Below are 19250 nucleotides of genomic sequence, written 5' to 3' on the forward strand. Positions count from 1 at the left end.
GTTTCAATTTGTAATTTTAAAAGCTGCGATTTAAAAAAATGCAATTAATTGTTTAGTAATATTACAGTTTAATTTTTAAAATTGTGCGTTTTTTTTTAAAAAAAAATCATTTACTTGCGTCCTGAAAAAATAGATTTTCTATGTTTTCAAATTTCAATTTTTTAAAAACACAATTCCAAACAATTTATTTTTTATAATTTAATTTAAAATCTCACTTTTTATCTATAAAATTGCTATGCCCAAACGTCAAAATTTCGTTAAGTGTCCATTTATGAAATTAATTAATTAATTAATTTTTTTTTTTTTGACATGCATTCATGAAAAGAAGTTGGTGTTAATGGCAATGATTAGTGAGGCATTATTAAGGTCATCCAAAAAAAAATTTGGGGGGTGGGGGGTTGGTGGGCCTTTGTAACGCTTAACACAAGGTTCTCCGGTCAACCAAGGGGAATTTCCTTACCACACTTGCGGGCCGGCCCAAAGTTCTCCAGTCCATGTTATGCTCCAGCCCAAACTATCTTTAGGCCCAAAATCACCTAAAGCCCACCAATATACAGCAACAACAAGGCTTAAAATATGAACAAAGTTTTCACTTTCTTTCTACTTAATTTATTAAATGAGAAAAATTAAATTTAGTCCTTAAATTTTTAATTTTAACAATTAAGTCATTAGATTTTCGTTTAGTTTTAAATAAGTCCCTCCATCAACCTCATGTCTAATTAATTTAGGATATGCTGTGTCAGACCAATCAATTAATGTCACATAAGTGTTATTCGACAAGTCATCTTGTGAGAGGTGGCCCTCTCACCAATAAGCGGATGTCAACCACTATTTTTTTTAAAATTATTTTTTATTTAGGATATATTATGATCCGTTTGGGTGTTGAATTCGAATATTATTCGAATTCATTGTGTGAATTACGAGGTTTGATTTTGTGAGATAAAATTTTAAAAAATATGATTTTATTTTTGAAAAAAAGTAGAATATCATTTAGAATAATATTCAAAACAAACACACCTTTAGTAATTTAAAATAATGATGTCAAACGTACAGTTGGCATCTGACATGTCAAACAAGAGCGTTGTGACATTGTTTGATTGGTATGACGTAATATATCATTAATAAATTAGACATATACGGATAGAGGGACCTATTTGAAATTAACGGAAAACTTAATTGTCAAAATTAAAAACTTAAAAGATTAATGCTTCGTTTGTTTCAGTGTAAAATGTTTTTTGAAAAATATCAACAGAAATTATTTTCAATTTGACTATTAAAGCCTATTTAATTTTTGGAAAACGATTTACGATTTTGTGTATTTAAACTCTTCATTATTGTACACACATTTGTGGGAATCCATCACCGCGGGGTACTGGAGTTTGTTGTTAACCCGACTCTATCGTTGAAGATTCTAGAATTTTAGTACCCAATTGTCGGAATTCAGTGACACTGGTCGGAACTCAGTGACGTCGCCAGCTTTCGGCCATAATCTGGAAATTTATTCCGGAATTTGACCAGTATAGCTGGAATTCGGCGACGGTTGCTGGATTCAATTTTACATCGTTGGTGATTTTTTTGTACGAGCAAAACGACGAAAAATATTTTTCAAAAAATTAATTTTTTCTGAAAAGTAATTTTGTCGAAAATAGTTTATGACGGAAAATATTTTACGTTAAAACAAAAAGAGTATAAATTAAAATAGTGTAAAAACTGAATGACTAAATTTAATTTTTCTCAACATTCGGACATACAAAAGAAGTAAAATAACAGCAAGGCCCTTCTGCCTAAAACCTCTCTGTGTTTCTTAGTGGCCGTACAGTTCTCTTCGTTCGAAGGCCAAGGACTGGAATTGTAGAAGGTACGTGTATATACGTTCTTTGAAGCGTCATTATATTCTTCACTGATTTTTCCTTTGATTTGTATTGTATTCTACAAGTGGTTCTCAAAGTTCTTGATTCAATTTTGGGGTTTGTTTGGTTTTCTGGGTTCATAAACGTTAAACCCATTAAGATATTTCAGTTGGAAAGTAGTGAAGGCACTTGAATCTTCGGTATGTAAAGTAACTAATTAAACTTGAATTTTGAAGATTGGCAAATTGGGGTTGTGTTGAGCTCTAAATTGAATCATTCTATTTCCTTTTGAAACCAAATGATGCGTTTGATTTTCCCCTTCATGCTTTGATATTGTTCCATATTGAACTGTTTTGATTTGGGTTCCCTTTACTGCTTCTTATGAATGATTAACAGAGCAGAGATACAATGTTTGTTGTTGATTACACTTTCAAGTTTGTAAATTTGAACCGTCGGTCGGTCGGTTAGAACTTATGGGGTTTTATTTAGTTTTTTCATCAACTTACATCAAAGCAAAAGGCTCATTTGTCAAGCTATAAGGTTTGTACGTATTATTGATGTGCTTGACAAATGGGGCTTCAGGTTCCAAAAAGCTTTTGAAATCCCTATTATGCAAAGTATCCTCCAGAAGTAGATCAAATTTGCTTGTTTTTGTAGTCAATGATACCTTAACCAGCTTTTAGTCACGTTTTTTGGCCATTATGCTCTTAAAAGAAATTTGATCTGCTCCACTGAGTCTTAGCTCAAATGTCACCTCCTCCAATTTTAAGATCAAGGTGGAGGATGATGTCGTAGATTCAAACTCATTAGGTGCTTGTATTACTTGTGATTTTTTTTTTTTTAAAAAAAGAACTATTTGCTTCAAAAAGATGTTGTTATCATTAATATTATTTTTGAAGTGCTGTGCATTTCTCTTACTTATTTTTCTTGTTCGATGCAGACCATTGTCTCCCCTTACTGTATTTTTCATTTCGGCTTTTGTCTACATGGGATAACAGATGAAGGATCTTGAGGTCCCACAATCCATGAAAGGAAAATTTGAGAAAATGGGTCCATTTCCCAAACAACCTTTGTTTTGCCTGAAATGGCCATGGGACATCCATCAAAATCCTAGAAATTCCAACACTTGCAGCTTTGAGGGTCCTTGGATATTCAAATCCTTGCAAAATCTTGGATCTGTTGCTTTCAACTTCGCCAACTCTGTTTCAAAATCCTCGTATCCTTGGATCAGTACCTTTAAACCCTTCCAATTGGATGCTGGAACCAACCAAAGTCAGAGTTTGAAGTCAAAAAAGAAGATCTTGACTCCTGAAGAGCAAGGAGAGGCGGAGCACAGAGCATTTGCCTCAGCTTTGGCAACTGGGAAAGAGGCTACGGTGATTGAGTTCTACTCACCAAAATGCAGGCTGTGCAATTCTTTAGTTAATTTTATTACGGAGGTAGAGGGTAGAAACTCAGATTGGCTCAGCATTGTCATGGCAGATGCAGAAAATGAGAAATGGCTACCTGAGGTACTCGTCATTCCTCTGATTTTACATTTGCACATGGATATAGTCTCAAGGCTAGCTTTTAGCTTGCTTGTTGTATATTGTTGTCTGGCATCAATGGACGGAACTCTGGAGTTTCTCTAGATATTATTTTGAACAGATTGTCTATTTAGGTTTTTATGTCTTGGCTAACGCTGTTCGAGTTGAGCTGTTACTGGTAGTCATAGTTACCAAGTAGTTTGTCCTCACTGTGTATGATGCACTGCAATTTTGAACTGCAACAGTAACTGAAGTTTTTCCTAATGAGGAGGCACCAAGAATATACATCTTGAAACCATGTTGTTGGCAGATCTGAGACAGATGAAAAAGTATTGAGAGAAATATCTGGTATCATTCCTGTGATTCACTTTTGTGTAGTGAACTCTTCCAATTCTTGAGAGGCGAATGATCACATCTGATATTATTGCAGTATTTCCCTTCTCCATCATGGCCAAGACCTATTTGGTTTAGGTTTAACATATGACCACATCTTTTTTGGATTTTACTCTTATTTACCGGGTTGAAGTCTTTGTGTCAGGATCTTGCTATTTGAAACTGATATAACTAGTTCAGTATGGCTTGCTCTTTACTACATCTTATCTCGTTTCCAGATGAAGACACTGCTGATAATATGAGATAGTTATTGAAAATGTTTGCAAAATTTGGAACAAGAGAAACTTATGTATGTTGGGGACAATTTTTTCTTTGTGATGAAAATGCGATTTTTGTTCTTGTACTACAGGATTCTTGAGGAAACTGGGTATTAATCTCTCAACCACTTTTGTAGTTAGGGCTCTATCCTCGATGATATTGGCTCCATTCTAGAGGGTGGCAATGCTATAGAAATCAAATGACTTGATTTAGTTTCCATGTGATGCCCAAAAATGTTTTTGGTTACGAGGCTCATGTTTTGCTGGTTAAATTATTAGTTCGGATGTTTAGCATGAAACGCAAAGCAGCTTTAATTTATGAATTAGGAACATTTAGCTTGCATGTTCAGCATAAACACGTGTTGGCAGAATGACAGTCTATATGAGGGTACCATGGCTGGTAGAGGTTTATTTTATGAATTACATTTAACATCGGTTATATTGATCTGAAATCCCAACTGTCTTCATTTAAGTGGACAAAAATTGCTCTATTGGATATAATTGAAGGTGTGTAGGTCAATTAAGGTCATTAGTTGCAATGTAGGTTGAAAATTAGATCGAGCTCCGATCTTATGTACTAGGATAGTTGAATTATGTTGTAGTATATGAAAAATACACGGTATATCTATTGCTCGACTCCATCATGTATTTTGCAGTACAATTCTTCTTCTTTAAGCTTCATTCGGTATCATAGCGGGATCATAGCTTACATGTTTGGCTTCCTGCATCCTCTGTATTATATTAAGTGATTAGTATAAAGCTCTAGCTGATCTCTCCATATTCATTTGTCAATGCAGCTTCTTCATTATGGTATTACATATGTACCTTGCTTTGTGCTGCTGGACCAAAAAGGGAGGGCACTAGCAAAGACAGGCGTTCCAAGCAGTCGGCTACATGTAATAGCAGGTCTCTCTCATCTTCTTAAAATGAAGCGTCCCCAGAAACATAATCGCTAGACTGATACAATGATATTGTGCCAACTCGAACAACAACTATTAAGTTTGTATTCATCATGTTTTTAGTCACAACGCATTAGATTTAAGTTTAATGGATGTTTCGAAGTCAGCAAGCATGTTTTGCACATAAAAAGTATTATTGCAGGAATTTAATTCTGCTAGTGTTAGCTCATATTCTTGATGGACTTCTCATTTCGATGCACATAATGCAAGTTTACTTGTATAAAATCAGGAGTAATGTTAGAAATTATCCCACCGCTATCTCACCCTAGTAACGTGGCATTGTCAATCAACCCTTGTTAAAAAGGAAATTGTCTGATGGAGTTCTTATTATTGATGGATTCGAGTTATCTCTTTTTAGTTTCAAATGGAGAGATTTAATAGAAGAATTATAATATAGTCAAACGTTGTCTCATCTCTCACAACAAAGCAATCAGTAATTCGTTCATTTTTTGTTTATTTTTTAAAAAATATACAATTACCATACTTGTATAAAATTGATTCTATGACTCCATTTGTGCCCGAGAAATTATATAAATACATCTATTTGCACCCTATTTTTTACAATGATGAAATGACATTCAATTCAAAAGCCATTAGTCTTATCATCAAGACCCTTTACTCCGTTATTTTCTTTCATTTTTTTATTTTTGGACAACCCACGTGTTCATTTATTCCTTTGACTTTATTATACTTCTTACTTTTAAGAAGTAAATGTCAGCCGAGAGTACGATAGCTGTACAGTAAAAGTATAGTTTCTAGTGTTAACTTTAAAATTAAATGACTTGGCCATTGCTCTTTAGCTCAAATGGTACTTCTTCCTTTTTGTAACAAGGTGGAGGGTGAGGTCGTGGTTAAGTCCCATCAAATTCGCGTTAACTTACCAATAAAATATATACAGATATATATATATAAATCAAATGGCTTGAGAGGCTGGGGGGTGTTTAGTAACCAAAACTCTATTTCCTTTTCTTTATTTTTACTTTTTTTCAAAAATAATCAACTTCAAAACATTCTAATTTTTTTTACTTTTTATCTCACATCAATAATTTTTTATTACTATTCAAATAAAAAAAATTCATTATAATACAAAATTTTTTCACTTTTCCATAAAAATTATTTGTACTTTATATGACATTTATTACTTCTTACAATTATCCAAAATAAAAAATAAAAAAAAAATCAACTTTACAATCTTTAGACTTGACATGTGGGGATGGTTATATGATAAAGTCAGGCACTACATATCAGTATGTCTTGTTAAATGCATGCAACTTATAGAAACCTGTACGTTTCTACTAGGGGTGAGCAACTTATCCGACTACCGCATACCGACCGCTTATCGAATCGCAACCAAATCGACATCGACCGCCTACTGACTCTACCGACAAAGTTAACAAACTTAACCGAACCGACTTTACCGACTTAACTACCTACCGAACATTTTGTGGGCAAATTATCAAACTACCGCCTACCGACCGCTTACCGAACCGATATCAACCGCCTATAGACTCTACCGACAAAGTTTACTTAACCAACTTAACCAAACCGACTTAACCGCCTACCAAACTGATGCCTACCCCTAATTTCTATCTCGTTAAATGTATGTTAATGTTCGCATGCACTATATAGTGTATTGACCATTAAGCAGTTCTTGGATCATTTTCCTTCCATCAGCAAGCGGGTTCGGGTAACAAACTTCCGAAGCCCATATGTTTGGGATGGCATGCCCAGGCATCTCCATTTCTGTAAGGTGTTCTTTCCCCAATTGCCAACAAGTACTTGAATCCATCATACCAGCAACAACCGTCTGCCAAGATGAAAGAACACGGATCAGAAGATTACAGAAAAGTCAAGATAATAAATTCAACGGGCCTGATCAAAGGAATGAGCACGGGCAACTCAGACTACATAGAAATGCCAGGCCAACAAGAAGAAGATCAATCCTGAGTTTCCAAGCAAAGTAAATAATCTACACTAATCAACACGCGCCAAAATTAAAAATTGCATAAAGGGAATTCACACAGAGCACCAGTATGTGAAATCAACGTGCTTTGTTTTTCAAGAAACAATTTATAAGCATATAATTCCCACAACTCTTTGGAAGAGTTGGCTTCAATTTTTTATACGGTACATTCATGTCACTTTATTTATTTATTTTTTTTTATTTTTTATTTTTTTTATCATTTTATGTAAACATTCTGCAATGGGTGACTGACTAGCAGGTTCAAACTTAAATTTCCAAGCCATTAGAACTGAACAAGTCCATAAATCAGATTATCATTCCATCTGTGAGGAGGTAGCATCAGTTTATTCTTTAAGCTGTTTCAAATTGGATGTAAACTCACCCAAAATGTGTTGAAGGAAGCATTGAAAATTATGGACTTAAGGAGGTTCTCATCCGAGATGCTGAGTGCATTATCTGGACTGTAAGAAACAACAAGCTCTTGATAAGAAGAATCAAACATCGATCCATAGTTCTTCACTGTAATTCTATCATGGTTTTTGAAAATTCTCTCAAGATAATAAGTACTGGTGCTGCAGGCATTGTCATCTGTCCCAGCCGACTTCAGTGTCCAGCTACTTGTTTCAAAAGCTCTCCGTGGGAGTTTTTCATGCAGCCTCAGCAAGGTTGCTGCTCTTTCAGCATTAGCCCAGCAACAACATGAGGATGACCCATCATCTGCAAGGGGAAAGGAAAGAAAAGATATGTACACCAAAACGATTCAAAATCACACCAAAGAGTATGCTGGCAAATGCAGACGAATTACTTGCAAAGCTGGGAACTCATGGAAAGTGGAGACTGACTTGTTAGGAATTGGAAATTTTGGTCATTTACTAATCATAGGAAACAAAAGATTGCTTCTGCATGTTGCCCAGAGATCAGTGTAAACGCTACAATTTAAGTGTCATAACTAGCACAAACATCATGCAGCTCTGCTTCTGTATTCGAATACATACACTATGTTTTCTGCTAGGTAGTGTGTGATGCAGTAAATTTGACCATGCTTGTCCATAAAATTACAAGACTCATAGCAATCACGCATTTTGAAATCCCAATTAGATTACAGCTGCTACAAAACATAGCAGAAGCTCAGAGAAGAACTTAGGAATAACTACATTCAATAAGAGACTGTTTCGAGGGTATGGGGTACAGTGTGAGACTTCATGCATGAAGATGTATTGCTCATTGAGAGATATCCCTTTTTCTTAAAATAGATGAGAGAACCCTAATATAGATTTGATTAAAGCTGTTTTGTGACAATAGATAAAAATTCCTTCAAATAGTGCTGCGCTAGTCTAAAAATGGAAAAAAATAAAAAGGAAGGAAAAAAAAAATTCAATTTGATATGTGCTTAGATGAACTGAAATGTAAACAAGATACTATTAGCACATACCCAAAATTCCCGTGATTGGAAAACTCCCACAAAATGTAAACACAGAATGAGAAGAACAATACTAACACAGATGAAGAGAAGCCTAACTGTAGAAATCACCGAAACTAGAAGCTGCACAGAACCCAATGCAGGCTCTTGTCCGGCCTACGAGAAGTGGTGTCAAGTAGCCACTGCTTTCATATCACAGACTACACCTAACCCTCCACAATTCCATCATCTTAAAAATCTTTGAAAATAGACACATAACTTACCCAATGCAGGCTCTTGTCCTGCCTATGAGAAGTGGTGTCAAGTAGCCACTGCTTTCATATCACAGACTACGCCTAACCCTCCACAATTCCATCATCTTAAAAATCTTTGAAAATAGACACATAACTTACCCAATGCAGGCTCTTGTCCTGCCTATGAGAAGTGGTGTCAAGTAGCCACTGCTTTCATATCACAGACTACACTCCCTCCACAATTCCATCATCTTAAAAATCTTCGAAAATAGACACATAACTTACCCAACACAAAACAAGCTAGGGGAATGTCAATGTGGGGTGGCCTGGCAGGAACCTTTGATTGTAAATCATCATATTTTACTTTCTTCTTCTCCAAAACCAGTATACGGACAGCAACAACCTGTAACAACCAACAGGTATGTCCAATATGGACACAAATGAATAGGCTTCATTCATGTGGGAACAAGAAGCAATTGGAGAAAGTTTGAAAAGGAGACAAACTATAACCTGCATAAAAATCATGAGTACATAGATATAAAGAAACTTACCCTGCAGTGAAACCGCATTGGCTTGCAATCCAAGCACTGAGACAAGTCAAAAAACAGACCAGAAGAAACAGAATCTAGAGAACCTTTATTGTAAGCATCTGATGCAGGCCAAGACTTGAAATAGGTGTCTCTGTAGGGTTCACTGACTACATGGATGGACTTGATTGCAATAAATGTTACAGGTGTCAACATAAAGATATTATTTCCCCTGGAAAGACGAGGAATAAAGTTAAATTAGGACATACACCAATGCAAAATTGGAAGTATGGGAGTACAGAGAATTTCAAAGGTTAGATCTGGCCGCCACAGCTCAAAATTTTGCAATTATTAGAGACAACAGCTCACCTCTCTCAAACACATGCACCACAACTAAGGAAGAAATATAGAAAGATCTTAGAGCCACGACTCAAAAAGTATACAAAGGGTACGAGGCAACCTTGGATGCATAAATGTGGGCAATTGTTCCTGTTGTAGCAAAAAGTGGTCCTTAATGTCAAATTTGGAGTGACTAAATTATCATCCCAATATACATTCAACATCTGCATGCCATGTTTTGAAGTCAAAATCCATCTCAAGCTTCATGTGATTTAATAACTATTAACACAACCCTTTTCTCACCCCACCGACTCATGTCGTTTTTGAGTTCTGATTCAGTGTGAATTTCCCATACTTGATTGTTTCTTTAACCCCATTAACCTCAATTTCATTTGCAATATACGATTGATCCTGGATCATTGGACATTATGTTAAGCAGAAACTAAAAAGAAACTGGCAAACAGATGCCTTTGTAAATTCTTACCTGTGGACATTACACACATGACCTACTGATTCACAGAATTACAAACAAATAACAAAGGCATTTAAAAAGAGAAATAACAGGCACTGAAAAAAAGATAGTAGAATCTATAATATTAAATCACCAAAGAACTGCATACCCCAATTGAAGAATTCGGTGAAATGTCGCATATGTACCAGGTCCGAATCCAGTAGGAAAAGCATGTTTATTCAGGGAACCAAAAATCCTTACCTAGTTAATTTAATAAATGCAATTAGATAACATACTATATGTTCAAATTATGTTCAAGGAAAGAAGAAATAGAGTGAAACAGGAATTTACAAAGTGATCGTCCACCAAAACATGAATACAAAAGCTTCTTATAGTTTCCTGAAAGGATCTTGACTGGAGACCCTCACCAAGGCTTTCATGGCTCAAATGTGCACCAATGGAACTATCATCAATGCCATGAACTGCAATCACATGCCCCCGAAGAGAAGATAAATTTCCTGCAGGAAACAGGCGATTACAATCAGGAGGTCCCATTGGCAGAGAAGCGTTAGAAATCTCTTTGGGTATCACATATGGCTTGACCAGGCCTTCTTCCAATCCCTCAAGATTTGCCTCCAAGTGACCTATTACTTCGGCTGGGAGACAAAGATGAACATCTAAACAGGTTCTAGCAGAATTTTCGGGGGACACTTGAAGCAGTTCAATTTGATCTTCGGAGAGAACCTCATTATTTCTGAAAGAAGAATCGTCTAATATAGGGTGGTGTGATGAATTACTATTGCGGAGAACCTCATCAGAAGCATATGAAAGACTCCAGAAATGTGTTCCAGAAGTGATAAGGACTTTGACACCATTGACACAAACAGAGTCCTCAAACTTACAGAAAAGATCATCTCCATGATGCTTTGTAATGTAATAACCACCAATCTGCAACAACTGGAATTTAAATACAAACAAACACAAGTTACCTCAACTTGGAAGAGAAAGTGCAGTTACATCATCATTTCTCACCCTGCACTAGGAAAGTACTGTTGGAAAAAAAAAAAAAGGGACATCAAACATACCTGATAATTGAAAATACTTTCAGACTTGAACTCCATCAGTACCTTATATGAACCAGATCTGCACCCACCAACAGAACTCGGATTGGCTCTTGTGCAGTACAAGATACCTGAAGTAACTAGGTCATTGCCATCAACACCTCTAACATTTACCAAACAAGAAATTTTGTAAGAACTCAATTTGCCAAGTCTCGGCTCCTCACTGGATTTAGTATAAGGATTTTCACTGCCAGATTTGCAAAAATCATACATTATGCCTGACCTCAATGCCCTGATCGAAGAATGGTTGAAATTACATCTCTTGAGGGAGACACGCTCCTGGTAATTTTCACCAGCAGAATGTTCCATGGGTTCCTCCAGTTGTTCCCTTGAAACCGTTGTTGGATTCATAAGCCCATCCGCAGCAAGAAATAAATTCCAGGGCAAGATTAAGGCCTCAACAAATAGACTCGACGTGTTCAATACAGCTGGATCACCATGAAACTGTGAAATTCATAAAACTGATACTTAATAATGATGAAAGTAATGGAGACAACTTTACTTGTTTGTTTTTGGCCTTTCTTTGTTTCCCATGTGACAACACAAATGAAAATTACTTGTGCAGCTTTTGACACAGCAATGATGTAGAGAATACAGTCGGAAAATACCTTGTGCGGCACAGGAAATTTGTGTGTTACGTAAAGCAGATGAAATGTTCCATCTTCAAGTTTCTTGAAATCATTCTTCCAGTCAATACATTGATAAAGGGGAATATTTCTGCAAGCCACATTCCTAAAATGAAAATAAACGAAGACTGCTAAGTTTGTCTCTCTTGCTAGCGAGATGCACTGAAAGATACTTCTGCATGAGACTGACTCGCTGTCAGGCAATCCAAAATGATCTACCATATTTGGTACGCCTTCAACAACAAGACTATAGTTAATGACCTGAAAAGTGAAAAAATACTGAAGTGACTACAGAGACTGGAAAAATAGAACTGACATGCAGAGAACCTGTTATTCCAATCTAAAGAGTGCATATCAAGAGAATGGAGAATAGGTTGGAACATTCATCACCGTATATGACCTCAAATATGTTGTTGGCATTCCAGGTTGAAGGAAGGTCTGGTATAAGAACATCAATACTACCAGTCGCATCAACCAACTGTAATCTTCCAGAAGAGGGAGAAATCTGAATAAAAGGTTTTGACGTAATGGTTAGCTCTTCCGTAGCTCATAACCCAATTCATCTTAAAATTTGAGTATACAATCAGAAGTTTAGACAACTTGACGTTCAATGAGAACCATGTAAAATGTGTAGCTAGGGTTATATTCGAGTCGAGCCAAGCCGAGTTTTGCATTTTTGGACTCGGCTTGATAAACTCATTTAGGTGCTCAAGCTTAAGCTCAAACTTGAGCCAAGCTTGGGACCTTTGTTCGAACTCGGCTCAAATTTTCCTTGAGGAGTTCGAACGTGACTAGAACTAGTATAAAAATCCTAAATGAATCGAGCTCAAGCCTGAGCCGAGCTCAAGCGCAATTAATTTTTTAATATCAATTCTGATTCTCAACAAATAATAAAAAAAATTAATTGGTTAAAAATAAGCAAACAAATTTTTAATTTTTACTCATTGGTCACCACAGACGGTGATGAGGAGTGCTAAGTGTGAGCTTCAAGACAAGGAGGCCCCCATTTTTATAGATGTCTAGTCTAGGGCTTCTTCCTTTTTTCTTTTTTCTTTTTCTTTTTAATTTGGTGTGGGACTAAACGAAATGCTCCTTTTATAAATGTCTAGTGTGGGGTTCTTTTTGTTCTTCTCTCGGAATGGGACTCCCAAAATGGCCATTGCTTTTGAATCAAGACTGAGCGTTGTATTGGAACAAACAAAAAAGATAAGGCAGTATATGCGTATTATACAACAGTATACACATTATACAACAGTATACACATTATACAACAGTATATATTAACATATTAGATATGGTTATTACTTACTAGTACATATAACTACTAAGTACTAACTAGTATACATATTATACAATAGTTACTATAGTATATAATATGTAAGTTCTACCTAGTTAATATGTAAGCATAAATAACTAGGTTACATGTTATATATTTAATTATATAGGTTAATATGCTCACATTATTACATATATGATATATTGTATATACTAAGTAGTATATAACTATAGCTTATCATGTATAACAATCTTATATTTATATAGGAGGTTACTATTTATGCTTATTCACACACACACACATATTCAAGTAACCTTTATAACATACTTAATAAGTAATAGAACCTATTTACTTATCAAAAAAAGTAATATAAATACTTATATTTATAACCTCTTTTTATTAATATATATACATGTATATTAATATATATATGAACAAGCCTAACAAGTCAAGTCAAGCTTATACAAGCTATGTTCACAAGCCTAAACTGAGCCGAGCCAAATTTATACAAGTATGTTTCGTTTAATAATTGAGACAAATTTTGTGTTCACGGTTGACTCATTTATTAAATGAAGCAAGACCAAGTTGAGTCTATACAAGCCAAGCCCGAGCTTGTTTACGAGCGGCTCTATTCGTTTACAGTCTTATGTGTAGCACAGTATTGGCAGCAACATTGTAACGGCTAGAACAATAATTATAATACTTGCAGCATTGGGCTTTTGAAAAGGGTTTAAAAGGCCCAAAAACATGCCCGAGTTGCAGTTGAAATACGGGCCTAGCTCCAAAATCATAGCTAAAGTTTTTCGAGCAAGAAGGTAAGTCCATTTTGGGTCCTGCAAGTTCCAGATTTGTTCTGGAAGCAAAAGTGCTACTAGACTGCTAGAATGTTGGTCTAAATAAAGTGAAACACAGCTGATAGAACCTAGTTGATTAGAAAATAAAGTCTTTATTGGATAAAATCTCATTAGATCAGGATAAACAATCACATTATTTTGCCGTATTATTTCTCATATTTACTTCTCAAAAAAAAAAACAATCACATTATTGAAAAATATCTCTTTGGCTGGAGAAGCTGGATTTATTGTCAACCTCCACCAGCTTTTGCTCTATAAATGAAGGGTTGTATTCTGAGAGAAAGAAAGGGCTGAAACTCTACCGGAATTTCGTTAGAATCCACTGCTGCTACAAAGAGGCTTTGTGAGGAAAACAGTGTGAAAGTTCTGCCAAAATAAAGAGAGAAACCTGAGGAAAGAATAAAAAGGGTTTATGTTGGTCCATTCTAAAGGATCTGAGAAGGAAGATGTAGAAGTCTTGCTGGTCCCAAGGTCTGAGAGCTTAAAAAAGATTTGAAGCATATATTTTTAAAAGGTAGATTCCAAGGATGCTAATAAAAAAATCTGTGGAATTTAAGGAGAGAAAAGAAGAAACCTCTGTTCTTTTCATTGTGTTTGCAAAATTTGCTGTTCTCTTAATTCCTAGGATCAAGGATATATACAAATGTATCAAAATCAATAGAGAAACCGTAAATTTTCTTTGATATTTTTTATCTTATGCTCTCATTTTTTTTTTCTATTGTAATTTCTTTTGGAATTGGAGGTTGCTACTATGTAACAATTAAGTTTTACTTGATTGGAAGTAGGGTCCCTCATCCTCTAAAAAAATGGTAGATTTGGTTGTACAAATTTTATGCCTACCAAACCTATATCTGAAATTTGTATCATCACATATCAGCCTATGCATATGCTCAAAGCAATTTGACCACCCGAAAGTATTATATCAGCTTTCTTTCGTAATCAACAACCTAGCCTTTCAGTCACAAACAATCTTTGGATACACATTCCAACCACATTGCAACCACAAATACGTCCTGTACACTTGCGTGTACAGTAACTACATTCAACTTTGACGAAACTCATATAAACAACTTGATAACGCTGTCTTACAAAAGATGCTAACATAATTTAAGAGAAACAGAAATTACTAACCTTTAGACTTCCAAGCAAAATAATTCCAATATCTTGACTTGCAAATATTTTCCTTACCGACCGACCATAGAATCTCCCTTCACAGGGTAAAAGGCTAAATTGGTTCTTCTCACACAATTTTTTACAGTCCTTTTCCAATCTTAGCCTTCTCATCCATGTGGCCTCACAATAACGGATAAAACTTGATATGGGCATCACCTGAAAGAACAGCGAGAATCTTGTAACTTCTATACAAGCTTTAGATAAGATGCACCCTCCAAAAAGATGAAGCAAGCTAATCCAAAAGTATTCTACACAGAATTCATGGCACTGATTTACCAATTTCAGGTTATCAGAATACAGTTCACTACCACAGCCACACCGGTCGTGCTTACATAGCTCCATGAATACTCCATGCTGCCAAAAGAAATTAATTATGGAAGATAAGAACAAAATAAAACAATAACAGAGTTGTATTCAATTATCCAACTGATCATTACCAATTTACCCGAGATCGAAACACTGACATTGGTAAATGAAAACTAGCAAACACCTGAACCAGTCCTTCCTTCTGGTAAGCAAAAACCAAACCTAGCTTATTGCAAAACCATATAACAATGACTACTGAAAAGAACAGAAGGCTTTCAAGTAAAACAAGAAACTGTGAACCCAAAGCTAGTAAATTACATGTTTCGATCCCAAAATCTCCTTGTCAGATGTGATACCTGCAAACTTTTTCCTAAAACATGAAACAACAAGTAACACCCTGAAACGCAACCATCCAACTACAGTAAACCAATTGGGAACATCACATATATCCAAAAAATCGATAGAAATAACTAAACAAGGTATAGAAGCTTTAAGACAATTTTATACCATAGTCTGGCAGAATATACTAGAGACTCAACAAACTTCCCCAGCATACTCTGTGATTGTGAAACTACATGACACCTGCAGCATACAATTGGATTATTTTTTATACATGTGGGGCATGTATGGACATCCCAAGGAAACTGAAATTTTTTAAGGGACAATCCCATCATCCAAAATGAGGCAATAAAGATAACTGGGTTCATGATAATATCTGATGGTTTGGGATCATTTTGAGGCAATCTTCTGGTATGGTAAAATGCCCAAAAAAACACAAAGAAGGAAAATGAAAAACCAATATTTATATACAAAACAAAGACGGGGTTAAGTTTCCAAGGGTTGTCCAAATATGCCTTAGATGACTAACCAAACAAAATGACGTGAGGAGAATAATATTAACTCAGCATCCCGTACCCAGTTTCCAAAGGGGAGAATGACTCCACAATAATGCTAGTCTTGAAGCAAGCCCCAAGTAAAAGCATTTTCTTCCAGGAAAATTTTGGATTCACGAAATGGACATTTCTCACGGATATCTATAAACAAGCGAACAATTAAAAAAAAAAAAAAGTGTCAAACACTAATACATGTCAACAATTGACATATCGCATACCCAAAAAGGAATTTGAGGCCAGGAAAACAGTGAATTAATTCTCACTTACAAGAGCACCAACCCTAAGACTATGCGGTGCAGTTACTTGATGATCAGTTAACAAGAGCCACACTTCATCATCCAGCTCGACAACCATCCCTTGCATGTACACGCCTCTGACTACGCCCTTATATGAACCACATTCGCCCTTCCCCTTAACATTAATTTTTTCATGCGGTACCCATTTCTTTGACAGCCTTGGTAAATGCAAAGCAGATTTATCCGTAGTTACATACATCAAACGAGACTCTTCCTTTCCAATATACACCAACTTCTTCTTCAACCCCGAGACCGTAATAACATTCCCAATAAGTTTCGTAATCACAGGATGCCAAGACGAAGTGGAACCACAAAAATATACGAACTCAGGCTTATTGTAACAATGACAACCACTACCCTGACCATGTTCTACAATTGAATCATTCAAAACCATTAACGAAGCTTTTGAACGACACAAGTCACACTCACAAACCATAAATTGGACTAAAAATCCTCGAAGATTCGCCGAATAGCTTGAATTTAGACCCTTATTGCATGGAACTACGGTCACGGGGCTTACAGACTCTAGTGCGCCGTGGATTCGATACCGAGCCTTGGAACTATCCTCAAAAGTAGATCCAGAACTTGAAACCAATGGAAACGAATCGACCGAACACCGAACAAGTCTGCCGATCGATTCCGGAAACCTCCATTTGATGATCTCCAAGAACCCGCCGCCACGATTCTTCAAGGGAACGAAATTCCAAGCGAGAACGTGGATTTTCTTCCCGATTGTCCTCACGTCGAGGTCGAGAATGTCGCAGCAGGTCGTAGCCGAAGCGTCGGAGAATTGGAAGCAAGTTCTGTACGGGCATCGAGGATTAAGGTTTGGAGCGGGGGTGGAGTCGACGGTCGGGAGGGTGAGAGTTCCGATGAGGATGGCGGGGTGGTTGAGGGGAGTGAGAACTCTAGGGTTAGGGTTAGGATTTGAGGGGGTGGGACCGGGGGGTTTGAGTCTATGGTTTGATGCGGAGGGTTTGGGAGAGATCGGACGGCTGCGAGGGGGTGAGTGGAGAGAGGAAGTGGCGGTGAAGGGATGTCCACGCTGGACCAGCTCTAAGATCGTAAAAACCTTCGGGTCTTCCATTTCTGTGGCTGCTCGCTCATGGGAGAGCAAGAAGAGGAGGGAAAGTGAGAGCAGCTACTAGCTAGCAAGGCGGGAAGAAAGGGGGTTGGGTTTCTAAATGCTTTTGAATCGTCTGGGATTTTGTATGTCACTTGTTGGGCTTTTCTTTGGGCTCAACCTGGGTTCATCGTTGGACCACACGTAGAACTTGATAGGTCTTTTTTTATTATTATTATTATTTTTTTATTTTGTGAACTTGATAGGTCTATTTAGACCAATGGAGTAGCATCCTAATTCCTAAACTAGTACTAACTCATTCGTTAGCAGGGTCTAGTAGTTATTTTGGAAAAGTTTTTACGTGGGTTTGGTATTGTGGTGGTGTGATTTTGGAAAAGTTTTTACGTGGAAAATGTGAATGGTGGGATTTTCATTGAAATGAGACTACCTTTGAACACCTCGTTCGCACACGCAATTGAAGTTCATTTGAACTCGTTAAGCACAAAAAGGTAATGGAGATTCAGAATTATAGATTAAAAGGAAGAAAGACATGTCGAAGGAGTTTAAGTAGGTAGGGTATGGAGAATCACGGGGGAATTGTTTACTTTACCGCGAGGGAGAAAAGAGAAGTACATAGGCTATACTAGAGAAAAAGAAAAGGATATATATAACGGTGTTTGCTTTTTCATAGTGTGTGTGCATTTGGGTTTCGATTGATTCTTTCATTTGTTTTATATGTCAAAGTGAAAACGTTGGAATATTAGAAGAAGATGAGGAATCGTTGCTTTCGTAATGCAAGTAAACGAATCTTTGTCCAATGTTTCTATTTTACACTAAATATGATAAAAGGATCGTTTCTTTTTGAAATTCAAGAAAAAGTAATGAGTTTTTTTTTTTGTTTATGTGCTCGTCTTTTGTGCTACTTATGCTCCGTCTATTTCGACGTAAAATGATTTCTGAAAAATTATTTCGGCATTTTACGGTGTTTGGTAGGGGCGAAAAATAATGGTCAACGAAAATCATTTTCGGTTTGATCGTCAAACCTTCTTTAATTTTTGGAAAACGATTTACAGTTTTTAAAACTGTAAATCCTTTTCCGAAATTAAACTCTTCGTCTTTGCACGTACATTTGATATCCGATTGCCAGAATCAGACAATGGTCAGTCGTCGGAATCTAGGCGGCACCAGAATCCGGCAACATCCGGCTACCACCGGCCGGATCTAATGGCCGGATCCGGCCAAACGTGCTCGCCGGAATCCGGCAACAGCGACCGAACATTGCCAGATTCCGGAGACAGTTGCATTTTCTCCCTTTGTAATTTTTTCGTGCGAACCGAACGTCGAAAAATATTTTCGAGAAAATTATTTTCTTCGTCGAAAATATTTTACGACGGAAACCATTTTAAGTCGAAACAAACGGAGCATTAAACACATACACGCCTCTTTTTTCTTTTTTCTTTTTTTCTTATTTTTTCTTGTTTTATTTGTTTTGTTTTTTGTTTCAAAGACAAACATTAACAAACAATTCAAAATATAAGACTTTTTTTTACTAGTTTAAACTTTTAAAATAAATAATGATTTATTAAGGTATCATAGCTATAATTTTGAGTTTGACCTATATCTCTAAAATTTGATTTTCATTTAAATTAAATATTACACGAGGTGAGTCTCATTTATTTAGGAGAAGTTTCAGCCTACACGTGAAAGAATGTTAGAAGATATCA

General features: G+C 36.3%; 2 protein-coding genes across 3 annotated transcripts; one reads left to right on the forward strand and one right to left on the reverse strand.

Annotated features, from left to right (window-relative positions):
* The first annotated feature begins 1731 nt into the window (after positions 1-1731).
* On the forward strand, positions 1732-5154 carry LOC133866674 (uncharacterized). The gene is made up of 3 exons (XM_062303281.1): positions 1732-1858; positions 2791-3361; positions 4824-5154. Exons 2-3 carry the CDS (start codon positions 2849-2851, stop codon positions 4980-4982), a joined length of 672 nt encoding a protein of 223 aa, XP_062159265.1. The 5' UTR covers positions 1732-1858; positions 2791-2848; the 3' UTR covers positions 4983-5154.
* Positions 5155-6105: 951 nt separating this feature from the next.
* On the reverse strand, positions 6106-17621 carry LOC133865333 (CST complex subunit CTC1). 2 transcript variants are annotated; one of them, XM_062301725.1, is made up of 17 exons: positions 16435-17621; positions 16190-16308; positions 15782-15856; positions 15593-15671; positions 15414-15476; positions 15245-15322; positions 14927-15124; positions 12066-12170; positions 11648-11926; positions 11263-11483; positions 11004-11142; positions 10270-10875; positions 10088-10179; positions 9153-9360; positions 8887-9004; positions 7331-7665; positions 6106-6792 (listed from the first exon to the last, which is right to left on the reverse strand). In XM_062301725.1, exons 1-17 carry the CDS (start codon positions 17548-17550, stop codon positions 6607-6609), a joined length of 4017 nt encoding a protein of 1338 aa, XP_062157709.1. In that variant the 5' UTR covers positions 17551-17621; the 3' UTR covers positions 6106-6606. The 2 variants fall into 2 exon arrangements, with proteins under 2 accessions (XP_062157709.1, XP_062157708.1); XM_062301724.1 differs by having other exon boundaries at positions 11004-11483.
* Positions 17622-19250: the final 1629 nt, after the last annotated feature.

The sequence above is a fragment of the Alnus glutinosa genome, chromosome 4 (assembly GCF_958979055.1).
Source record: "Alnus glutinosa chromosome 4, dhAlnGlut1.1, whole genome shotgun sequence".
NCBI lineage: Eukaryota > Viridiplantae > Streptophyta > Magnoliopsida > Fagales > Betulaceae > Alnus > Alnus glutinosa.

Excerpts from the sequence above, each read along its gene's own strand:
- LOC133866674 (XM_062303281.1), top strand. The coding sequence starts at position 2,849 with ATGAAGGATCTTGAGGTCCCACAATCCATGAAAGGAAAATTTGAGAAA. Across the intron at positions 3,362-4,823 it reads ATGAGAAATGGCTACCTGAG|CTTCTTCATTATGGTATTAC; the intron begins GTACTCGTCATT and ends TTGTCAATGCAG.
- LOC133865333 (XM_062301724.1), bottom strand. The coding sequence starts at position 17,550 with ATGGAAGACCCGAAGGTTTTTACGATCTTAGAGCTGGTCCAGCGTGGA. Across the intron at positions 15,672-15,781 it reads GTATATTCTGCCAGACTATG|GGTGTTACTTGTTGTTTCAT; the intron begins GTATAAAATTGT and ends GTTGCGTTTCAG. Across the intron at positions 11,927-12,065 it reads ATGCCAACAACATATTTGAG|GTCATTAACTATAGTCTTGT; the intron begins GTCATATACGGT and ends TTCACTTTTCAG.